The sequence below is a fragment of the Gymnoscopelus braueri genome (assembly GCF_963280865.1).
Source record: "Gymnoscopelus braueri genome assembly, chromosome: 10".
In the NCBI taxonomy this organism is placed as follows: Eukaryota; Metazoa; Chordata; class Actinopteri; order Myctophiformes; family Myctophidae; genus Gymnoscopelus; species Gymnoscopelus braueri.
The window spans coordinates 41,543,860-41,569,417 of NC_137611.1; the positions used below are offsets into that span (position 1 = coordinate 41,543,860).

The 25,558-nt window shown below is 42.7% G+C and overlaps 1 protein-coding gene across 4 annotated transcripts in view; it reads right to left on the bottom strand.

Moving 5' to 3' along the window:
• Nucleotides 1–25,558, bottom strand: part of LOC308093845 (partitioning defective 3 homolog) — a 318,000-nt gene that overhangs the window by 84,611 nt on the left and 207,831 nt on the right. For all 4 annotated transcript variants that reach the window (XM_080440218.1, XM_080440219.1, XM_080440217.1 and 1 more), the window contains 3 exons: nt 16,120–16,356; nt 12,641–12,908; nt 1,817–1,945 (listed from right to left, as the gene is read on the bottom strand). In XM_080440218.1, coding sequence (XP_080296344.1) covers nt 1,817–1,945; nt 12,641–12,908; nt 16,120–16,356 — 634 coding nt within the window. The remainder of the gene's footprint in view (nt 1–1,816; nt 1,946–12,640; nt 12,909–16,119; nt 16,357–25,558) is intronic.

The following is a 25,558-nucleotide window of genomic DNA, read 5'->3' on the forward strand; positions in this document are numbered from 1 at the left end:
AGCCAATAATTTGATGTCCAGTGGACCGGTAGGGGACACAACCGGAACCTCTGCCGGTCATCAAATTATTGGCTTAGGAATGCGACAAAAACTAAAAAATATCCATGCATTCAAGTTGCCATGGGGTGACTAATCGATAGAAACATTTTGGGGGTGAGCTATGCCTTTAAGATGATATTGAAAGACACGCACAGGAGTACCATTTGAATTTAATTGTATGTTTGTCTGCCATCGGAGCCATTGATTTGTAAGCTGGAGTCCCCTAACCCCCCTCTCTGGCCTGGCTCAGCCTTCAGACCTGTGAGGAAATGCATTCATGTGGTCGACAGAGGGGTGGATTAACAGCAGCCTCTGGAACCAGACCGATCGATAGGCTAAGGGGGCGGAGGAGTCTGGGGGACTACTCCAGGGTCAACCTTGGGAAAAGCAAGCGGACGCAGAGTTGCAACGTTTGGCCAGTCAGAACATTCATTGACAGTCTCGTCACCTCAATTGCTGGGAGGAAAAAGCTAATGCTAGGAGTGCCGGCCGGCGATGGCAGGGGCTCAGGAGGCAAGAGCGGCAGCTTGGGAATCGATTCGAAGGTTCTCGTTTCGATCCCCGCCGTCCCCTGGCTTTGTGATGAGAATGAGCAGGTTGGTGCCTTGCATGGTTTCCTCTGACATCAGTGTGTGTGTGTGTGTGTGTACGTACATGTGCATGTAATGTACATTGTAAACAGTGGGCGGACGGACACACGCGCGCAGGGGCGGGCGGGCGGACAGACGGACCTACGCTCATAGAAGCCTCTTGCAGAGCCACGGCGTAAAAACAAACAAAAAAAACGAAGACACAGAATAACGTCCAATAAATCAGTTTGTCTTATTAGCAAGCAGTTGCCATTAAAAGTGACAGTGAACTTAAGAAAAAGAATCTAACGAAGTAACCAAATCCCCGCGCTGTGACATTTTCATTCACCTTATCCCAATTATAATTAAAGACTAGGCCATTATCATGTTATTGGGCTAACTGCTCCGCAAAAACCCGACGAGAGAATTACAATCCAAATTTGCCCCTAACGAGCGACTGCGGGGCATAATGCCATTAATGACTCCTGCCCCGATACATCCAGAGCTGGGGAATTAATTAGCTGGAGCTATAGCGGTAATGGCCTTGGCATTTATAAAGCGCTAACCCCAAACGACTGGCACCGTGCCCGCCTGACATTTCACTTCGTTGGGAGTAAAGAGACAGATGGAAGCAGAGAGAGAGAGAGAGAGAGAGAGAGAGAGAGAGAGAGAGAGAGAGAGAGAGAGAGAGAGAGAGAGAGAGAGAGAGAGAGAGAGAGAGAGAGAGAGAGAGCGAGAGAGAGAGAGAGAGAGAAACGTCTCCGTTGAAGTTCGCAGTAACTCTTTTGCGTTCGGCTGACGGGCGTTTACCCAATAACAATAAAAAGTTAAAACCAACCCCAGGATTGATGCACTCCCTCAGCTTTCACTATAGGCTTCAACTAAACAATAATATACTGTCAAGAGTGGCTTATGAGTTTCAGCTGCCGCATCAACTCCTCGGTAGCTAAATGAGTTTTAACAGCATATTACACAGTAAAAAGTCTTAGTATTTATTTAACGGTGAAGAGAGCGCAGAGAGTGTACGTACACAAGAGTGTGTGCTCACTCTTCGGAGTGTCTGGCCAGACGTTGACAGACGCAGATGAAAACTGACCAACGCTCGCTGGCCAGAACCACAGACAACACTTAACTGTACTAGCCAAAACCAAAACGTACTAGAGTTTGATGGAGTGCTAATCTGAAGCCTTTGAACAGTAGTTCTTTACCTCTCTTGTTCCAGCCTCATCCTCTGGGTTTCCTCGTCGGAGACCTGGGTGTCCCCTGCGCTCCACTTGCTGGAACCTTTGCGTTCCATTTTGTCGCCCGGACGGTCGTCTTTACGGTGCTTCCCAAACCTGGCAACAAAAAAAAGACAAGAATAACATTTTAAGAACAAGACGTTTCCTATTACAATTTAGACATTTAGCAGACGCTCTTATCCAGAGCAGTGGTGGAAAAAGTACTCAAATGTTTTTACTTAAGTAAAAGTATCAATACTGCAGAAGTACTCGGTTACAAGTGAAAGTCCGGAATTCAAAATTTACTTGAGTAAAAGTACAAAAGTATTGGCATCAAAATGTACTTAAAGTACCAAAAGTAAAAGTACTGATATGTTTGAAAATAGCAGATCTACAAGCTCACAACGCATTGCGATGCGACGCGTTGTGACCTTGTAGATCGGCTATTTTCAAATAGCCTAGGTATAAAATAAGGCTAAAGTGGTTAATGTATGTTTTATAATGTCATATACTTATATCTGCAAAGTAACTAAAGTTTTCAAATAATTGTAGTGGAGTAAAAGTATAATATTTGCCTGCGTATCTCAAAATTGTACGTAAGTACAGTACTTGAGTAAATGTACTTAGTTACTTTACACCACTGATCCAGAGTAACTGACAAAGTCCAAGATCAGAGTAAATGGCACGAACCCTAGTCAACAAACAGCAGGGTACGTGGTCACGTAAATATGGTGCAAAGAAAAAAAATAACAGTACGGCAAGTACAATTACACTAGCAATGCTAAAAGGATAACACAAATAAAGAGCCTTGATGGCTTGGTTCCATTGTATTATTTCATAATAGGCATGCCCGAAAACAGTGACGAAATCATGTTGTGAGCTTGCGTAAAGTATATAGGGATGCATGTTATAAGTGTTTGTGTTAAAACATAATTGTTTTGTTAAAAAATTAAAGCTCAATATTTAGATAGCAACTCCTATAGCGTGTTCGGTAACAGGAGCCTTTGGTATCCGACTTGAAAATGTATTTTCTGTTTACCTAAGAGCTGGACAGATGTAGCAACGATTACCATCAGAATATAGAGCTATAAGCACTAACTTTAACAAAATAACACATCCCTTACAACACCTTCAAAGTGGTTAATCAAGATATTTTCATTCCCCAACCTCGGTACGGCATGGTGCTCCTCTGGTGTGATGCACTTACTTATTACTCATTGACTTTCCCTGACAGGCCAGAGACTTGCAGTCACAAACCCGTAGCCTGGAGGCAATTATTTTCTGAAAGCTTCTGGGGACTCAGATTAATTATACTGTAGCTCCAAAAAAAATAAACTGCCTAAATTATTTTTAAACTAAATATGAAGTCTAGAGAATAAATGCACTTTTATTCAGCTATGATGATAACTGATAATACCCACACTTACATGCAATCACTGCAAAAATAAAAGACAGTTAACACTCAGGAATCAGACAGACACTCAAACAGCCCCTCTCGAAGCTTCCATTCCAAATCAGCTTCTAAGAGTTCAAATCCAATTTAACTCTGACTAACTCCGGCATTCGGCGCGGGATCGAGAAAAAAAGAAGTATGAGCGCGGCCCCATCAGAGAAATTATATTCATGGCGGTGGGGAGTGGTGCTTAACAAAATGGGAGCTATTGGAGAGATATTTCAGGGTGATTGACTCTGCATAAAGCGGCTCGCTGTTGATGAAATGACTTTCGCACTGGGGCTCGCTTTCCACAATGAACCATCGCCGCTCATTCACAGGGAAATTGGCCCGCTGAGAGTGTCTGCACGCGCTGAAAAGAGGAAAAAAGGAGCACACGAGGTGGAGGTGTGTGTGTGTGTGTGTGTGTGTGTGTGTGTGTGTGTGTGCGCGCGCGCGCGCGTGCGTGTGTGTGTAATGAGTCAGATGAACGAGACGGCAAGAGCGAGAGAAGAGGAAAGGGAGAAGGAGAAAGATAGACGGCAAAACTAAACAAAAGTCGAGAAATTGAGAGAGAGAGGGAAGTTGAAAGAGAATGATAATGCGAACGAAAGCAAGTAACGGACATAAATGAAGTGTAAGAGCAAATGCAAATGAGACTGGGAGAGAGGGAAAACAAGTCATTGAACAAAAGAGAGGAAGATAAAGACACCACAAACTAACTGCATTTGCAGATACTGATGTCGCAAGAGAGAGGAAGGGGGAGAGAGAGAGAGAGAGAGAGAGAGAGAGAGAGAGAGGTGAAAGAACTGCAGTGCAGCATCAGGATTGAACAGAGAAACAGAGAGAGAGAGAGAGAGAGAGAGAGAGAGAGAGAGAGAGAGAGAGAGAGAGAGAGAGAGAGAGAGAGAGAGAGAGAGAGACACGGGGGCGGTCCATTACCTGATTAATCTAACAGACAGCGTCTCTGAAGGAGGACGCCAGCCTCTTCCGACTTGATAGCTCTAGTGTTAATGCTAGCAGCAGTGCTATCTATCACGCAGACAGCTGACACTTTGTCTCTTCATGCCACTAACTTTCATTAAAGAACCACCTGGAAGAGCCCAACTCTCATTGAACATACACGTACACACACGAAGGAGCCATCCCTGGGGTACAAACGCGCACGAGCTGAAACACAAACATGAGGATACAGTAGTCGGCCGCGCGCACACGTACACACACACACACACACACACACACACACACACACACACACAGGCTCCATCACGCCAAGATTTATGATTTGATGGGAAAACTTTGGAGAGGAAAGAGCAGCATCAGCCACGGTACAAGGACATTTAATACGCTTAATATTCTGGTCACAGTCAGCCCCATCTTGTCCGGCGCTTATAGGAGCCCCTGAGCCACCGATAAAACCCGACTTACGCGAGTTATGCAGTTAGGGAGAACTACTTCAAAATGTCAAGGACTCCAATGATAATTCAAGGGAATGGAGCGGTGCGTGGCCGCTAATCCTTTTAGCGGGGATGGAAGTGAAAACAAGTCTATGGTCTGCACAGCTATAAAGAGCAGTCACTGTGTGAGTAGTGGAGCCGAGGAAGATGGCTATGAAAAAACCCATCTCCTCTCTCGTCACTACGGGTTCAGGGCAGTGGTGGAAAGTAACTAATTACATTTACCTAAGTACTGTACTTAAGTACAATTTTGAGGTATTTTTTACTTTACTGGAGTATTTCCGGTTTTCAGTGTCTCCACAGAAGTAGAAGGAGTGGACTGAACAAAAGCAGCCGTGCCCACATTGTTTAGTGCACATCTGTCGTTCTTTTAGATTCAATGTCAGTGTATCAGACTAAATCAAGCCCGTTGTTACCGTTTGTGGGGGGTGGGGGGGGATAAATATTAAGATAAATACATAATTGGTCTCGACCCTCTGTCTACATAGAACAACATTATTGATCAAAGTTTAATTTCAGTAGTGAATCAAGAATGCAGCACCAAGGACACACATCTACAAAAGGCGGCAATTCTCCAGGGAATTTAGTTAAAATGTTTTCATTTCATTTTTTGGGAAATAGAGCAGATGAAGTCTGCTCTATTTCTCCATCTAGAAATGGGTCAGACTTTATTTAAGGGGTCAGACAAATCAGTAGGGTTTGTCCTTGCTCGGTGCAGAAAGTTTCATTTCATTTCGATTTTTTAGATAGCGTGTGTACAAGTGCAAATATTGGCCCATGACTGGAGCTAAAGGAAAGGCCAGTGGGATACCACAGTACCACTGCAATCCAGCCAGTAGTTTTCAGGATAATGTTGTCTGGGAGCAAACCTGTCGGAAGGACGGACCAACTGACCGACATAGGCATCCTTAGAGCCCAGCCGCTAGCGGGGGCTGGAAATTAACAGAGCAAGTCAACACCTGCTGCAGAGAAGTGGACCAAAACTCAGTCTACATGTGCAGATTAATGATAGCAACAGAATTTCACAGTCCACATACCCTCACTCCAGTTACAGGTCCATAATACCACTTAAGGCGTATGTCAAAAATAAAATGGCAGATCTACCAGCTCACAACGTATCACATCACAATGTGTTGTGAGCTTGTAGATCTGGGTTTTTTTTATTTTATTTTTTACATTTTGAAAGTTTTATTTTGGGCATGTCACCTATGATGACACCAGGTTGAATTTGGTTAACAGGGCCTGATGTTTCACAGTTTGCACATTCTGGGTTAATTGTCGATGTCTTAAACTAAGACTGCTTTCATACAAAGCGCGAATGAAGTTAAGTATGAAAAGAATCCCCTGTAGCCATGAGTAAAACCTCCGGAGGACAAGTCTGCGCTGAATAAAATTGTGAGTTTTCCGAGAATAACTGAAGACAGACGGCCAGGGCCCTAAGAATACACCCCACACTAGTGTCTGCTTAGGAAAGCACACTACGCTCTGCACAGCGCGAGTCTTTTTGAAGCTTGTCTGTTCACTTTTACATTACATGCGGGCAGGGGGGGGATGGACAGACCACGTTCATGCGCACATGTATAATGCACAAATAAATACACAAACGTATAAACGCACACATACACAGGAAATAACACAAGGACACGCACACACAACGGTGCAAAATTAGCACAGCCCTCGAATTTCTTGGCAGTGGCCGTCTTGCACGGGTGCCAACCTAACAGATTGGCTGCTGATTTTTTAAGACCAAATGGTGATCAGAGTGGAAGATCAAGACACATAGAGAGAGAGAAGGCGGGACAGAAATTTATTAATAACTGTTAATTACTAATTAATGATATAGAGATAGAGAGTGTAAGTAAAAGAGAAGGAAAGAGAGAGCTCAAACTAAGATGAACAACACAGAGAGAGAGAGAGAGAGAGAGAGCGACATACACACACACACACAGAGGCTGGGAGGATGGAGAGGTAGGAGGGGAGGTTGCAGCTTGGCAGACAGCTGGGTCTGAAGAGCCCTGATGGTAATGAGGCTTTGATTGGGACAGTGAGAGGACTTCCAGACATGAGAGGATTGACCTGTGGCACACTCTCTCTCTCACGCACGCACGCGCACACGCACACACACACACACACACACACACACACACACACACACACACACACACACACCTTAATGAACACATACTGTAGCTGTCCATACTCTGCAATCAGTCAGTCACTGGAGGCTCTTGACGTGATGTAAAGTCCCTCTAGGGAACCAACTGACTCCTGTAACACTGTTAAATCTCTCCTCGCCCCGTTAACACATCCCTGAGTCTCACGGAAGGATGCACACTCACATACATTCCTAAAACTCACAAAATGCACACTCACAAGTCCCTGAAACTCACACAATACACACTCACATCCCTGAATATAACAGGATGCACACTCACATCCCTGAATATAACAGGATGCATACTGGACAGTCAGTTTAGCACCATGTTGCTGCACTACTGTGTGTGTGCGTGTGTGTGTGTGTGTGTGTGTGTGTGTGTGTGTGTGTGTGTGTGTGTGTGTGTGTGTGTGTGTGTGTGTGTGTGTAACGTTTTTTTGCTAAATGTATTTTTTTATATTGCGCCGCCGCCTACAGATTTTGCTTAAACATCACACAAATCGGTACATATTATCTCTATAATCATGTGATCAAGACGGATCTGTCAGATTTTTCATATTCCATCCTGATTGGCTAAGATTGCCATCTAAAGTTTGCTCAAGTGGCTCGCTTTGAACAAAATGCCTCAATTGCCGTGAAACTTTGCACGCACATTACTGCTAGGCCGAGGAAGAAATGGCACCCTTTTCACATTTCTCTAACCTACACTGTAGAACATGCAATTAAAAAGAAATAACGTGTATATCGTTCACTTTTTGTGTTTTTTAGTACATTAACGCCCTACTTGATCATACTACAGTGCCACACAAAAGTAACAAAAGTAGCAGATCCACAAGATGGTTACGGTGCGAAGCGACGTGTTTTGAGCTTGTAGATCTGCTACATTTGCTATTTTTGAATTTGAATCCTGAAACGTAACAGCGCGCTAAATGCACAACGAAATGTATTTCTTCTTTTTAGAGTAAACCAGTAGTGCTTTGTTCCAGTAAATGCTGTGTGTGTGTGTGTGTGTGTGTGTGTGTGTGTGTGTGTGTGTGTGTGTGTGTGTGTGTGTGTGTGTGTGTGTGTGGGGGTGTGTGTGTGTGTGTGTGTGTGTGTGTGTGGATGAGGCAGGGAGCCAGAGACAGACAGGCAGGGTGGTTCTAATGGACCGGGTCAGAGCTGTGGGCAGTATCGACCCAATCAAACTCCATAATGCTGCTGTTTTGACAGCAGGCATACCAGTAAGTGAATCCTTATCAGCTCCAATGAGAGGTTTATATTGAGTGCATATCTCTGTGTGCGCGCGCGAGCGTGTGCGTGTGTCGGTGTGTGTGTGTGTGTGTCTCTACCCCAGTGATGACTCCTGTGTGTGCACGGGTGTCCCAAGAGCCTATACCCATGCATGTGTGTATGAGTTTTTTTCTCTAAAATTACATACACTTGTGTGTGGGCCTGTGTATGTGAGTGCAATGTGATTGTGACTGTGATTAAGTGTGTGTGTGTGTGTGTGTGTGTGTGTGTGTGTGTGTGTGTGTGTGTGTGTGTGTGTGTGTGTGTGTGTGTGTGTGTGTGTGTGTGTGTGTGTGTTCCTTTAATTATTCCAAAGTGTATATCCCTGCCTCCTCTCCTGCCCTCCCACCCCCCCCCATCCTCTCCCCTCATTTTGTCCCCCCCTCCTCTCCTCTCCTCTCCTCTCCTCCCCCATCCTCTCCATGTTAATAGAGCGTTCATGTCAGCATGGGAGTGAACCCTGATCTGCATAATGTTGATCTCCACAGGTCTTTTCCCTATGGGGCCCCCGAGCCAAAACAACCTGGGGGCCACGCATTGCAGCTCCACGGTATACCAGGCATCTGCCAGGCTAGTCAAGGCCAGCGAGAGTGCCGTGTCGTTCATTCTCATTATCCTTCCTTTCTCTCTCTTGCTCTTTCCCTGCTCTATTCCTCTCCTTCTCTCTTTCTCTCATAACCCCCTCGTCTACTTGCTCCTGCACTGACCTTCCTCTCGCTCTCTCTCTCTCAAGCCGCTGATGCTCTCTCCCTCATTCCATACGTCTCTCATAGAGCCCCTACCCCATGGCAGGTGTTTTGGGTCGGATGCCGGTCACGATTTTGGAGAGTCCTGGTCCATGATTACCAATGTTTTGACCACTATTTTTTTAAATAGAAAATGGCAACTGAGAAACAGCACTGCAATGCAGAATGCCCGCAACACTCCAGATTAAACAACAGTCTCACGGTGCACGGCTCAACAATATCATGAAACTGAGCAAACAGCCAGCACACAATACAGTAAATGTCCTTTCCACATAGTTTTATTTGACCTCCCCGCGGACAGAGCAACGGACGCGTTTCAACCAAACAAGTCTTCCTCAGCGTGAGGAAGACCTGTTAGGTTGAAATGCGTCTGTGGAGAGGTCAAATAAAAGGACATTTACTGTGTGCTGAGCTTGTAGATCTGCTATTTTCAAATAGCTGATGTATATGTTAAAGTGCTCATGTGGCCCATAGTCGCTTCTTTTGGGCTGGTTTTCCTAAACCTGGTTGCTTGTTTCTCTCATAGAATCTGGCAACACTGGTCAAAACAGTCAAATAATGGCTGATATATTGGTCCGGCTCTAGTCTCTCATGTCACCTCACTGATTTCTCTCTCTCTCGCTCTCTCTCTGTTCCCAAGGACCATCTTCACAGCGGACATTTTTGTGGCGTCACAGCTGGGTAAAGACAGCTGAAGATAGAAACATGACCTCTGGGAGTGTGTCATTTTAGACGCTAACTGTGTGCCATCATGAAGTCAACTGTACAAAGAGCTGCCCATAATGGCACACTCAGGAACGCCTAAATCAAAGCACACCCACAATTCAATTCATTTCATTGCCATCCACTGTTTTACCCCATCTACAGTATGACAAAATGTCAAAAAAAGTCTGCCGTGAAAAGGGTCCATTTCTATTGTGCTTTATTGCCATTAATGTTATGTGAACAATATTGCACAAGCCTCATAATTGAGAGAGAGAGAGAGAGAGAGAGAGCTGCTGTGTATTCAGCTCTCATAACACGCAGCCTTCAATACGGCGCACAATCACAGCTGAATGTGAATAGGCTCGCTCCCTTCCTTCCTCTCTTTCTCTTCCTCCCTTCCCCTAATTCTCTCTCTCTCTCTTTTTCTGCCCTTCATCCCTTTCTCTTCCTTCCCCACGGACCTCATTACTTTGCTCTCTCTCAGACTACAGTGGCTGTTCCTCCCTGTCACGGCCACTTTACCTAATATGATGTATAGATGTATTATTGTCCCCCTCCTCCCTCCCTCCCCCCCCTCCCGCGTCGGGGAACCCGCCGGCCAATCAGGGGACGGCGCGGTGTCAAAAGTCCTGACCCCCCCAGAGCCAATGGTAATGAGAGGGGTTAGACGTTGCTATGGCTCATGGGCAGTGTTGCCAGATTCGGTGAGAGAAACAAGCAACCAGGTCTAGGAAAACCAGCCCAAAAGAAGCGACTATGGGCCACATGAGCACTTTAACACATACATCAGCTATTTGAACACAGCAGATCTACAAGCTCACTGTAGATAGTCTGTTTTCAAATAAAATCTTGCAGGGAAATTATAATAAGCAGATCTGGCAACCATGCTCATGGGCTAGGTATGTAACTGCATGTGTGTGTGTGTATATATGTACAGTATTCAGTGGTGGAAAAAGTAGCAATACCACAATATAAAAATACTCTGTTACAAGTAAAAGGCCTGTGTTCAAAATACTTACTTGAGTAAAAGTACAAAAGTATTAGCATCAAAACATACTTTAAGTACCAAAAGTAAAAGTACTAACATGAGCTTGTAGATCGGCTATTTTCAAATAGCCTATGTATAAAATAGGGCTAAAGTGGTTAATGTATGTTTCATAATATAATTTATATCTGAAAAGTAACTGAAGTTGTCAAATAATTGAAGTGGAGTAAAAGTACAATATTTGCCTCCGAGATGTAGTGGAGTAGAAGTGCTGAAAACTGGAAATACTCCAGTAAAGTAAAAGTACCTCAAATGTACTTAGTTACTTTACACCACTGACAGTATGTATGTGCGAGCGCGTGCGAGGGAGACACAGTTTCTAGTCTTAGTTTGTCTTGCGAGGGCTTTGCGAGGCAGGTGGAAGGGGCTGAGCTCGTTTAGAAATAAATAACATTGGCTAGTAGAGAGAGTGGAGTTGTCTCGCCGCCTAATTAGGCTTTTTTTTGTGAGCTTGTAGATCGGTTATTTTTGGTGAAAAGATTGGGTGTGGACGGAAAAAAAGTGGTAAAAAAAGTACATTTTATAACTCAAGTCTAGTTCTCTGAGACTACTGGGGTTTAAGTGGTTAATACGTGTGAAGTTGGAACGCTCCACTGTTGTTATTGATGTCAGCTTGAATAGAAACCCTAACTCTGAAAGTGATAGAGCCGTACCGCTCTACCACCAATTGAGCTACGCGAGGGATTGGAAATCCGAACCCTGGCAGAGTCAGCACAATTCTCCGCCTATTGAGCCCATACGGAACCACAGTGTACAAAACCTCACGCATGCAGTTGCGTCGACTGTTTGCATTGCAAACATCGACCTGTGTGACTTGGATAGCTTTACCTTTATCGAGCGTACCTTAAGCCCTGCCTCGCCCCGAGACAGTACAGTGAGTAAACCTACAGGATCTGGGCATCCACAATGTTCTTACCGTATCGAACATTTCCCGGTTCCCTTACCTGGGGCTACGTTAGCTTCAGCTCACAGAGTACATATGGATCTGTGGATATCAGCAGTTTCACCTTATTGAACGAGCCCCAGAGCTTTCCGGGCACTTGGAGCTCTGTACAGTACACACACACACACACACACTTCCAGCTCCTAATCCACAGTGATTCCAAAGTGCTGCGCTAATCGAACACACACACCCTTACCCGAAGCAAACAGATCTCCACGCGTTACAGAGCACACACTGAATATGGCGTTTGCTAAGCTCGCTATACTGAACAAAATCTTGCCTGGAGTCAAGTTAGGTCAATTCATAAGTCGGGTCAATTTGTACGTCTTACTGTATGCCAGGATGTATTTGCAAACTTTCACAACGTTGAACACAATGCAAAGAGAGAGGCTGAATTAGGCCCCATTTATGCGTATGCAAAGTTCGGAGGGGGAGACGGACGGACGGTGCTCTACAGACAAAACTACCTGAAGGCCTGACTGGTGGGTTTCAAGTAGTGGTGGAGAAAGTACTAAAATGTTTTGCTCAAGTAAAAGTATCAATACTGCAATGTAGAAGTACTCTGTTACAAGTAAAAGTCCGGAATTCAAAATGTATTTGAGTAAAAAGTACAAAAGTATTGGTATCAAAATGTACTTAAAGTACCAAAAGTAAAAGTACTAAAATGTTTGAAAATAGCAGATCTACAAGCTCACAACGCGCCGCGACGCGTTGTGAGCTTGTAGATCGGCTATTTTCAAATAGCCTAGGTATAAAATAGGGCTAAAGCAGTTAATGTATGTTTAATAATGTAATAATTTGTATCTACAAAGTCATTCGTAACTAAACTTTTCAAATAATTGTAGTGGAGTAAAAGTACAATATTTGCCTCTGGGATGGTATAGTGGAGTAGAAGTAAAAGTATAGACAATTGGAAATACTCCAGTAAAGTAAAAATACCTCAAAATTGTACTTGCGTACATTACTTGAGTAAATGTAATTAGTTACTTTACACCACTGGTTTCAAGCGTTTTTGATCAGCCATGGTATGAATGAACATTAGTTCTAGTTCCCTTACCTGAACATCTCCCCCAGTCCTTTCAGCATGCCCTTCTTGGCTTTGCTCCTGTCCTTCTCCTTGTCTTTCTCCTTCCCGCCGTCCTGCTGTTTCTTCTTCTCTTTCCCCAATCCTCCTCCTCCTCCTCCCTTGTCTTTCTTCTTCTCCTCTTTGGTGCGGTTGGTGCCGTTGACCAGCGGCTTGTCGGCGCCGCCCAGCGGGGTCAGGTCGGCCACCGTGGACACCGAGTCCCTCCCCGACCGGGAACTCTCCTCTGTGTCCTCCTCCACTAGAGACCGGGATTTTGACATTTTTAATATAACGTCAATATATGCACAGCAACCATATTGGATGGAAATTGGGCCTCTGCCATACTTCCTTCACAGGTGTTACCAATGATACTAATGAAGGCTCTGTTCCATTTCGTGTAGCACAGTGGTTCTCAAAACTTTACATTTCTAGCACCCCCATAACTCTGAGAGTGTACAAATGGAACCACATGGACCCGGAAGGATCCATTTGGTTCCATTTGTACACTCTCAGAGTTACACACCCGCAAGGGGCCATTTCGAACCGCCCTCAAGTGTTTCCAGTGAGCCAACATGCACAGACTCTGTTTGACCAGAATGGAACAGAGCCTTAATTAGTATCATTGGTAACACCTGTGAAGGAAGTATTCTGAGCATACACGGGTGGAAAGTGGAAACCTCATATGTCCAAAACGGTTACTTTTCAGGATCCAAATTCAAAAATAGCAAAAATAGCAGATCTACAAGCTCAAAACCCGTTTCGAGCTTGTAGATCTGCCACCTTTGATGCTTTTGTGTGACGCTGTAGTATGATCAAGTAGGGCGTTAATTTGCTAAAAAACTAAAAGGTCAGAATATGGAGATAAGAGGTTTCTGCTCGACAGCAATGATGAGGGAGAGATGGGGGCAGAGACAGAAATGAAAAAGTGATGGAGAAAGGAGGACAGAAACCAAGGTAAAGATGTGAGGGACAGAGAGAGGCGATGAGAGATGAGAGGAATAGAGAAACACTGTATAGAGACAGGACAATGCAGTGCTATTTTATCATTCAGATATTCCACTTCTAAAATAGTGTTCAACTTACCATAAAACTAGAACACAAGCACCACAAAATCCTATCAATATGTACAGGCAGACAATAACCGTATTTCGTCTCTGTCGGGTGGAAACCTCATATGTCCAAAACTGGAACTTCTCAGGATTCAAATTCAAAAGCAGCAAAAGTAGCAGATCTACAAGCTCGAAACGCATCGCTTCGCGCCGCGTTTCGAGCTTGTAGATCTGCTACTTTCGATGCTTTCGTGCGCGATGTATACTTAGTATATGATCAAGTAGGGCGTTCATTTACGAAAACACGCAAAAAGTTAAAATACGGAGATAGGAGGTTTCTGCCCGACAGCAACGATGTATTACAATAGACTATCTAACGCGACCACGCTCCATGTCTTATGTTAGGTATGCATCATCCGCTGGGCACAGACAAATGTGGGAGAACGTAGGAGGTGTCATATTGCAGTTCTGGGTTTTTTAACCCATTCAATCCGGGAACGCATCTAAAAAAATTCTTCTAAATCCTCAAAAAATTGTCTTCTAAATCCTCAAAAAACAGGTTTCTGAAAAACGTATGTTGCTATATGTACATATATATATGTAAATATGTATATATATCAGTGGTGCTATCTGTGGTAATATTATGGATTTGGTCGCGGACGCCCATCTCAAAACGTTTAGTTCCAGGGACCCCCAGAAGCAAAGATTTGAGTTAAAAATGTTCTCTTAAAAAAAAATAACATATTCATAGATTTGCAAAAAAAATAAAGATTTTTCAAAAATAGCAGATCTACAAGCTCATAGCGCGGCACTCGGTGCCGCGCTATGAGCTTGTATATCTGCTATTTTTGAATAGCCAAAGTATAAAATAATGGCTATAGCTAAAATCACGACAGATGCGTTCCCGGATCGAACAGGTTAATATCGTGGCTGCATGGGAGCGTAAAACAAAACAACGGAGCGTATGGGTTCATATATCATGTAGAACTTCTCACCCCAGCAGAATCAATGAACCGTTCCAGTGAAACCACATATAGAAATGTTACAAGGTGTCGCTTACAAAAAGCAGAGCTAAGAAAAGCTCCTGCTATCTCGCTATGCTCGTCTTATGGCACAGACAGATCGTCTTTGTCTCATGTGTCTGTCTTTGTAACAAACCCCCCAGCCCACAAGTCAAAATGTCAGGGTTTTCTTTTGTTTCCATCAGCTATATAGCACAGCCAGTGCACTAATACATCTGTGTCAGCGCCGGTACGCCATTGTTGAAAGCAAAGCGAGCAAAGCTGGTGTCTGTCTATCTATCGGCAGGCGCTCGGCATTAGTCAAACCTGCTGTCACTCTCATGCAGCGTGCCAAAATGCCAAGTCAGGACAGTGAGTCAAACGTCCCATGCTAAATGATGTGTCATCCTACAGTATGCGATGAGGCACCGTATAACACGATGATGTGATAGCTCAGTCAACGTCAATGACGTCTCCGTTTTTTGTACAGTAAGCATTTGAGACGATTGCTCCGAGCCCGAGTGACTCGTGATGAGTGAGCAAGTACAGGGCTTCAGTGTCGAGGACAGAAGAGTCGGCTACTGTACTGATGGACTGGACTGGCTGTAGTGGGGATTGTGGACTTTGTGAACTTACACTTAACAGGACAGTTGTTCAGCCTTATCTCAGCATTATCAGTCCTCTAACCTCAAGGCCTCCTGTATGCCAACAGTACAAGAGGAGATCGAACCTGTGGTTTGTGCTGATGTCATACTGTATAGGCTTACCTGGCTATTCTCTCTCTTGTTCTGCATCAGGCGGGATGATTGTGTAGGGTGTATACGTCTGTATACTCGTTTAGGGGTATCTTTATTGTGATGTTACTCTGCTGTACACTTCTATGACCTGTATCCGTAACTTTTACTGCTGTGCTTTCTCTGGCGCCTGAATTTCCCCCACGGGGCTCAATAAAAGGTATCTATCTAAACCAGGGGTCTTCAACGTTTTCAGGCCAAGGACCCCCTAGCTGAGAGAGAGATGGAGCAGGGACCCCCCTCTATATTGTATAAAATTGTGTTTCAGATTAAACTTTTTTTGTTTACTTGGTCTGCTCTTTTCCCCCTCTACACCTATACGTCTTTGCCAAAAATAGCCGATCTACAAGCTCACAACGCCTCGCAGCGCGAGAAGTTGTGAGCTTGTAGATCGGCTATTTTTGGCTCAAGTTCTCCTCAGAAAAGGGATGCTAGGGTTCAAGTGGTTAATGTAAAAAAAAAATCATATCACAAAAAGATTTGGCGGACCCCCTGTAGTAACTCTGAGGACCCCTAGGGGTCCCGGACCCCCTGTTGAAGACCCCTGATCTAAACCTGTCAATAGTCAGGTCACAGGACCCTCTGACGCATAACATTTCAACCCTTTCAGCCGCGCGACGTCTTACATGTCTCCATGCCCTCGTCGTCCTCCTCCGCGGCGGCGGCCGGCGGCCGGTCGTACGACTTGTCGATGGCCGCGCGGAAGCTCTCGTTGCAGCCCCGCCCCCGGATGATGCGGGGGCGGGGCCTGTGGAAGGGGAGGTCCCCGTTCAGGGTGACCTCCGCCACCGCCGTCTGGAGGCTCTCCAGAGAGCTGGACTTCTTCAGGCCGAGGGACGGTCCCACGTCTCTGGTGGACGAACCTGAGGGAGGAGGAAGGGGAACAACACGGAGATGAACATTTGCTCTGAAAACCTAGACTCAAAATAGCTTCCTTATAACCCAGTGGTTCTCAAACATTATCATGTATTTGGGCCGTGGACCCCCCATCTGAACATATTTTGTGCCAGGGACCCCAATGAGAGAATATCGTTGCTGTCGGGCGGAAACGTCTTATCTCCATATTTTTTACTTTTTGTGTTTTCTCATCATTTAACCCATTAAGACCTGAGGCCGATTAAAATATAATTTTTCCTAAATCCTAACGCTTAAAAAAAATATATATATTCAAAGATTTGCACAAATTTTCAACTTTTTTCAAAAATAGCAGATCTACAAGCTCATAGCGCGGCACTCGGTGCCGCGCTATGAGCTTGTAGATCTGCTATTTTTTTATAGCCAAAGTAATCGTAAACAAAAGCTCGAAACGCGACGCATTTTGAGTTTGTCGATCTGCAATGTTTGCTATTTTTCAACAGTTTTGGACATTTTCCACCCGACAGAGATGATATTTGTGTTGAAAGTTCAAAATCATTCAACAGTTGTCCAAATTCATCAGGATTAAAAAAAAATAGTTTCATAAATAGCTGATCTCCAAGCTGGCACCACGTTGCATCACGGCACGTTGTGAGCTTGTAGATTGGCTATTGTTTGAATTAGCCATAGTATAAAATAGGGTTAGAGTGGTTAAACTGATTTTGATGCTATATTACGTAATTTAGCTGAACCCCCACAGACCCCAGTTTGAGAACCACTGCTATAACCAACAGAAAACAGAACTTATATAAAGGTATTTCAGCGCAAGTCTTGGTGGTCAAAGGATGCTGAGGCGTTGAAAACAAAGGAGATGTGTCACAGCTATCTACTAGGCCCGTAACGATACAGTAACTGCATCGATGCATCGTTTTGAATTTTCAACGATCTACTATATCGATATGCAAACAGCTAAATATCGTATCGTTAGACTTTGTATCGTATCGAATCGTTTTGTAATGCAAATAATCGTATCGAATCGTTCTGCAATGCAAATAATCAATTATATCAAACTAAGTACTTTTAAGAAGAAAAAAAGAGAAAGAGGGGTTTATATCCAGTATCCAGGTATTTATTTTTCACACAGAATTTTTGGGTAAATAAATAGTTACTATATCGATTTTAAGTCATTGAATCGAATCGTATCGTTCTAAATTAACCTGTCCTGTATCGTTCATGTATCGTATCGACTAAATCACTGAATCGAAACATATCGTATCGTTCTAAATTAACCTGTATCGTTCATGTATCGTATCGACAACCAAGTATCGTGATACGTATCGAATCGTTGTTAAAATGTATCGTTACACCCCTACTATCTACTATAGGTGTGCAACAATGTGAATGTGAGACTGAGTGTCCCAACATCTACTGTCTATATAGGCTATATGCACAGCAGCCATATTATCACTTCCTTCACAGGTGTTACCAATGATACTATTGAAGGCTCTGTTCCATTTAGTGTGGCACACTGTAGTTCTCAGACCTTTTCATTTCCTTACACGGGTGTGTAACTCTGAGAGTTACACACCCGTAAGGGAACATTTGAAACCCCCCCAAGGAACCATGAGGGTCCCTGGACAACACTTTGAGACCCACTGGTGTAGCAGAGTGTTTCCAGTGAGCCAACATGCAACATTATCAGCACCCTGACTCTGTTTGACCAGAATGGAACAGAGCCTTCATTAGTATGATTGGCAACACCTGTGAATTTCTTCACAATAGAGCATCGCAGTTCCCGCCCACTTCCTGGTTTTTCGTGGTGCCGGAAGGAACAACTCAATGCATTTTTCCCATTGACATTTCCAAAATCTATTAATTTAAGCCTCGAATCAAGCCATCATGACATGACATGAATCATGACCATAAAACGTTTGATTCTGTGATTATTTATTTTTTTAAACGGCAAAACAAAGGGTATTTATTAAATATAGTATATCATATAATTAAATATAAAATAAAAAGAATCACAGAAAAAAACGTTTTATGGTCATGATTCATGTCATGTCATGATGGCTTGATTCGAGGCTTAAATTAATAGATATAAATATTTTTGGAAATGTCAATGGGAAAAATGCATTGAGTTGTTCCTTCCGGCACCACGAAAAACCAGGAAGTGGGCGGGAACTGCGATGCTCTATAGATGGGTTTCCGCGCGACGTCATCACAGAGCAGAGTGCGCAATCTGCGCATGCGCGGGGGAGAACGAACCGGAAGCGCCATTCATTCTGTTGTTATTTTCGGGATTTAGATAGGCATAATGCTGCTATTATAGGCATAATAGGCATAATGCTGCTATTATATACAAACAGATCCAACTTCCGACAAATCATTTTTATTGAGTAAAGAAGATATTACAAACTGCATCATTTAATCTACTTTCATTAAACCCGGTGAAGACCATTTATTTTTATGAATGTACAATGGCCAGAGCTGCTGCGGGTAATAGCGCCCTCTACAGGCTCATCCCGCCACTGCGCGCGCATCATCCTCTCATGTTTACAAACAGGAAACCCATCTATATGGCTGCTGTGCATAGAGCCTATTTGCTTTCGTTAAACTGCTACTACTGTTCTAGGTATGTACAGTATGTACTACTATTAGGTACAAGTCAAATCAGTAACAAGACGTACTCCTGTTACTGATGTGCAGTGAAAGTACTCCTGCAGTGTCTATTTTAACCACATGAACCCTGGTTCTATTCTGGGTTGGGGCGAACATTCGGCAAAATAAAAAGCTCTCATGCTCTATCATACAGATTGGACAAAATTACATTTATTCATAAAAGCAAAAGTTCCACAGTGCTGCCTTAAAGAGTTGCGTCACTCCATGACTAATTCCCCTTTAAAACAGCCTGTTGAGCGAAAGACCTTTCTCAATGACAGAAGGAACAGAAAGTATCCTCAAAGTACATCGCCCTGAAATATGATACAGGATGAGCTAAGAGGATGAGAGGGACTATAGATGAATAAGTGCAGCACGACTCAGCAGTTATGGCACACTGGCATTACACGCAGCTGCTGGCCAACAAGAAAATGGACAATAACAGATGCCGGCCAAGTATGAACTCATAGGTTCTTTCTTGGTGCTTCCTCCGCAGTTTTTAAGTTCACACTTGGTACAGTACAGTACTTGGAAGCATTTCGTTGCTGTCTGGGCAGGAACCTCGTATCTCCATAGTTCAACTTTTTAAGTTTATTTTTTTACCTACGTTCCAGGTCTTAATGAGTCAAAGAGGAAAGTTTTTTATACATACAAGGTTTTCACCTGACAGCGATTTTTTTTTTTGCTTTGGCTACGCATCTTTCTCTGAGTTATACTGCCTCTAGTGCAGGGCTGTGGTGCCAAAAAAAAAGGTTGGCCTCTCGACACGTTGTTGAAGCAAAAAAAACACAATTTCCAGGTAGCGGAACGGCTACTTTGTGATTTATACCAAATAAAATACATTTATACCACCGTCAACTGTGGAAGTGAGTGCATGTGAGAGACTAAAACACTTGATTCTTCTAGTACAGTGGTTCTCAACGTGGGGGTCTGGGGGGGGACCCCCAGGGATCCCTTGAGGGGGACCCCAGCTAAATAATTGATAGTTAGGAACCAAATGGAAAATGATGGGTCTAATATTCTAGCTAAATGAACACTGACGATTTAAAGTACCATCCGGAATTGGTGGGGCCGATGGTGACTCATGATCAGTGGTGGACAGCAACGAAGTACATTTACTTGGAATTTTGGATACTTATGACTCACTCTATTACATTTCAAAGACAAATATTGTAGGACAAAAGTACATTATGAATTAATTATGAATTAACCACTTAAAGGAGTAGTAATTTGATGACCTGGTCATCAAATTATTGGCTTAGGAATGTGACAAAAACTTAAAAATCTCCATAAATTCAAGGCAAATTCATGGGGTGTGTAATTGATAGAAAATAAGTAATTTTTTGGGGTGAACAACTACTCTAAGCTCTTTCTAATCTACTTTAAGCTCTATTTAATTTATTTGTGATCTTGAAGATCTTCTATTTTCACTATTATTACTATTTGTTTGTTCTAATTTCAAGAACATCTGTTTTGAGAAAATGTCTATTTCAGTACAACAATGGCTATTGTTATATTATACAATATAATACTGTATATCACAATGAAAATGTACTTTGTAATTATACATTTTTTAAAGCGAACATTTGTAACTAAAATCTTTCCTTCTGGGGGAGGGGGTCCCTGAAACTAAATATTTTGAGATGGGGGTCCGCGGCCAAATACATAATTTTGGCGGTCCTTGACATGAAAAAGTTTGAGAACCACTGATATTATAACAACATAAGTGTTTCAGAAAACTGTTAGGATTTAGAATTAATTTGTACAATCGGCCTCAGGTCTTAATGAGTTAAGTTTACAGAGCAACTTTCACTTGTAGTTGAGTAATATTTGACCAGGAGTATCTATAACTTTGACCCCAGTACTGCAGTTGAGTACTTTGTGGTTCGTGATCATAACACACCAGACTCAGCTCCTGGGAGAGAGAGTAGGAAGCTGACCATCTGTGCATCTGAAGGATTACTGTGTGATCAGCCTGACCGACCCTTAACGGCGTAACCGTGTACTAAACCTGCGCTTCTAAATTAAAACTTCCATCACGGAGATATTGTGCGCGTGTGAGAGAAAACACGACAAGGTAATTAAATCAAAAACCAATCTAAATATTTTGAGCGTGTGGGAGTGTTTCTTGTCTCCATATGGTGCACTTCACAAGCAGGAGAGGTGTGTGTGAGTGGAGGGGGGTGCTGAGGTGTGAAGGTAAATGAGGATAGCGGGAATTGTGTGCGTGTGCGTATGTGTATGCAGTGGTGGAAAGTAACTAAGTACATTTACTCAGGTACTGTACTTAAGTACAATTTTGAGGTATTTGTACTTTACTTGAGTATTTCCAATTTCCCATACTTTTACTTCTACTCCACTACATCTCAGAGGCAAATATTGCACTTTTACTCCACTACCATTATTTGAAAACTTTAGTTACTAGTTACTTTGCAAATATAAATTACAACATTATAAAACATACATTAACCACTTTAGCCCTATTTTATACCAAGGCTATTTGAAAATAGCAGATCTACAAGCTCACAACGCGTCGCGATGCGACGCGTTGTGAGCTTGTAGATCTGCTATTTTCAAATATTTTAGTACTTTTACTTTTGGTACTTTATGTACATTTTGATACCAATACTTTGGTACTTTTACTCAAGTAAATTTTGAATTGCAGACTTTTACTTGTAACAGAGTACTTCTACATTGCAGTATTGTTACTTTTACTTACAGTAAGTAAAACAATTGAGTACTTTTTCCACCACTGTGTGTATGTGGAGGGGGGGGGGGGCTGATATGGTTAGGGCAGTGGTTCTCAAAGTGGGGTCCGGGGTCCCCAGGGGTCCTTGACATGGGTTCCAGTGGGTCCCCAGCAAAATTGGTTAATACCAAAATCAGTTTTAACCCTATTATACACTTTGGTTATAAAATAAATTGCCCGATCTACGCTACAAGCTCACAATGCGTTGCGTTGCGACGCGTTGTGAGCTTGTAGATCTGCTGTTCTTGAAACTTTTATTTAAAAAATCTTGAAACATTTTGGAAAAGATTTAGAATGATTTGGACACTTATTTAACTTTTTGGCTATTTAAAAATAGCAGATCTACAAGCTCATAGCCCGGCACCGAGTGCCACGCTATGAGCTTGTAGATCTGCTATTTTTGAAAAATTGAGATTTTTTTTTTCAGAAAAACTGTTAGGATTTTGACATTTTTTAGAAGCGGCCTCAGGTCTTAATGGGTTAACACTTAATGTTCTCTTATGGGGGTAAAATATCATGGCAAAAACATTTTCAGATGGGGTGTCTGAGGCCAAATACACATCAATTTAGGGGTCCTTGAAAATGTGTGAGAACCACTGGTTTTAGGGAACATCCCTCACACACCTCCCCCACTGATCACCTGGGTGTTCTGTCACAAGGAGACTGGGTAAATAAACACACATGTCAACCTAACTGACTAATGTAGAGAGAGAGAGAGAGAGAGAGAGAGAGAGAAGAGAGCAGATTCAATTGCTCTAACCCATTGAGGCCTGAGGTTCCGATTCTGCAAAATGTCTTCAAAATGCTAAACGGTTTTCTGAAAAACGTATGTTTCTATATCAGTGGTTTTCAAACTTTTTCATGTCAAGGACCCCCCAAAATGATATGAATTTGGCCACGGACCCCCATCTCAAAATATTTTGTTCCAGGGACCCCCAGAAGCAAAGATTTGAGTTAATGTTTGCTTTAAAAGAATATACGGTATATATTCAAAGATTTGCACACATTTTCACGATTTTTCAAAAATAGCAGATCTACAAGCTCGTAGCGCGGCACTCGGTGCCGCGCTATGAGCTTGTATATCTGCTATTTTTGAATAGCCAAAGTGTAAGATAATGCTTTTTTTAGAGAGAGAGAAGTAGCAGTACTAGGTATCAGGGCTGACTGGGTTCTGTTCGTTCTCATCAGTCTGTTTCCTTATCTACTCTCTTTCACGCCACACACAGGCACTTTATTTAAGGGCTTTTTTCAATGAGCGTCTTTCGCCGGTCACACCTCAGCGGCGGTGTTAAAAAGAAAATGTTAAGTCACCCGCAGATTAGAATTCTGACAAATCTGGTGGTGAGTCATGGCTGGAAAAAAAAAAAACAGAAGCGTTTTTGAAATGAGGAGAAAAAAAGTTTCAAGGTTGATTTTCTGAAAACCAATGATATTCTAGTTATCTGTTTTGGTGTCAAAAGCTACTGGCAACTCAATGCCAAAGTATTATAATATCTGCAAGGGAAGAAGCCAAACTAAACCTGGCACTAGAACTACTTATTTGTATATGAACCTAACGAACAAAATGATACCATATACTTAGTCAAAGCCATATAAAATAGTATAAAGAGTGACTATAACACTTAAGCACATTGTGAACAACTTAAGCAACTTATGTTATCATATGCTGATACACAGGTTAATACACTGGAATAAGGTCATTTACAATAATAAATACATGATCCTATTTAACGTGGAAACAAGGAGAGGAATGTTTGATGGTGGCATATAAGGCTCATTTGGATGTGGCAACGCAAGGGTTGCGGGTACAATTCCCCTGAGAATGTATACCTGGGCATTAGCCTACAGTAACGATACAAGGAGAATGCAGAGAATGCAGGAAAGAAAATGCAAGCATTCTCGCCACAAGAACAGTGGAAAGAATGAGGGTCTAAAACAGCCCCTGAACTCCTCGTATGCGGTTGTCAGTGTATAAAACTACAGTATTATTGTATGTCCAAAACTTTTCGGGATTAAAATTCAAAAATAGCAAAAATAGCAGATACAAGCTCAAAACGCATCGCATTGCGATCTACTCTTTCTGATACCTTTGTGTGACACTGCTGTATGATCAAGTAGGACATAGATTTACAAAACAACATACAAAGTTAACCACTTAAACCCTATATAGTTGACCGGAGTCACTCAGGGCTTTATAATGTACTAGTGTCTTTTCTGGTTTCACTCTACATTCAATATTTTTGCTGAAAATAGCCGATCTACAAGGTCGTAGATCTGCTATTTCCTGCGATTTTTTCCCCCCGAATACGGATGCCCTGGTGATTAAAATATGGAGATAAGAGGTTTCTGCCCGACAGCGACAGTGTGCTTCATGAGCCACTTTGGCACGCGTAGATTTATGGCACGTCGGAAACATCTCTGAGTTAACGTGTGAATGAAATAGTGAGCGCTGGGGGGGGGGGGGGGGGGCGGATTGGCCGGCGGTTAGCTAACAGTCCTGTATTGTCCTCTGCCACTGAGGTGCCCCCGTCAAACATGTGGCTACGGCCTGTGTCAACAAAAATCTCTCAACCAATAAGGATACAGGGGGGGGGGGGGGCTCGCTATTCAATCATTCCCCACACCTGGAGCTACCGTTTAAAATCTTAAATATTGTGATGATGCAGTCATTTAGCGGACGCTCTTATCCAGAGTGACCGGCGACGCGCGAGTAGGCAGGCAAAGTTCAGAGTCTTGTTCAAGGTGCACTTTGACACAAGGCTGCGATGGGGGGATTGAACCAGGGACCTTTGCTGTTAATGGACACTCACTGTAACTACGAGGGCACACCGCCATCATGTCAGCAGCTGTCACACGGGCTTTGGTTTCAGCAAAGCTGGCTGTGTGGTGTTTTGGCCTTGGTAAATGGTCCATGGCTCATTGCTACTTAACCGGGGGAGGAGTGGGGATGTGTGTGCGTTCAAGAAAAACAAGGCCGGGGGAATTAGAAGAGCGTTGAAGAGAAAATAAACGCTGGCTGGTTAAAGAAAACAGCATGAAATCTATTAGCTCACAACGTGGGGATAAATTGAATAGGTGATGGGATTTTCCGAGCCGATAAAAGAATGGCTAGCCTTTTCGGAATGTTAACATGGCAACATGTTACGTTATGCCTAAAATGTTAGCGTGTAGCTGTAATATCTCATTTATCATCTATCATTCAAATGATACAGCCGTTATATAATAACAACTATGTAATATCTCATTTACCTCTAAGGAAAGAAATGCATAATATTTATATTTTTAAAAAGATCTGTGTTCGAAAAAAGTGAAATTGTCTCACCCCACTGGTGGAAATGCAGAAGTTTATTACTAGGCATATAAGGATTTATCGTAAATCCATTACAATCGATTCAAACTGGTGACAATTTAAATCGATTTAATAATCATTTTAAATACAGGATCTTTGTAAGAGAATTGATAAAAAAGAAAAGAGTTTTCAGTCATTTGCTACTGTATAGAAAAGAGGATAAGAGAAAACAGTCTTGTAAAACATTTTTTATAATAACAATAATAATTTAAATACAATTATTATGGATTTTGTCTGGAAACTCATTTTGTGTGTGAAAAATCGTATTGTGAGTTGAGTGAATCGTTACAGTACATGCCTATTTATTACTGATTTAAATAACTTGTTAAGACAGATTTTTACAGTTGCTGAAAGCTACTTCCCGATCGAGCAATGGCCAAAATGGCTCACTCGATGCCACCATAATGATACAGACAGATACATGTTTATTTACATATTTCTGAACATATGG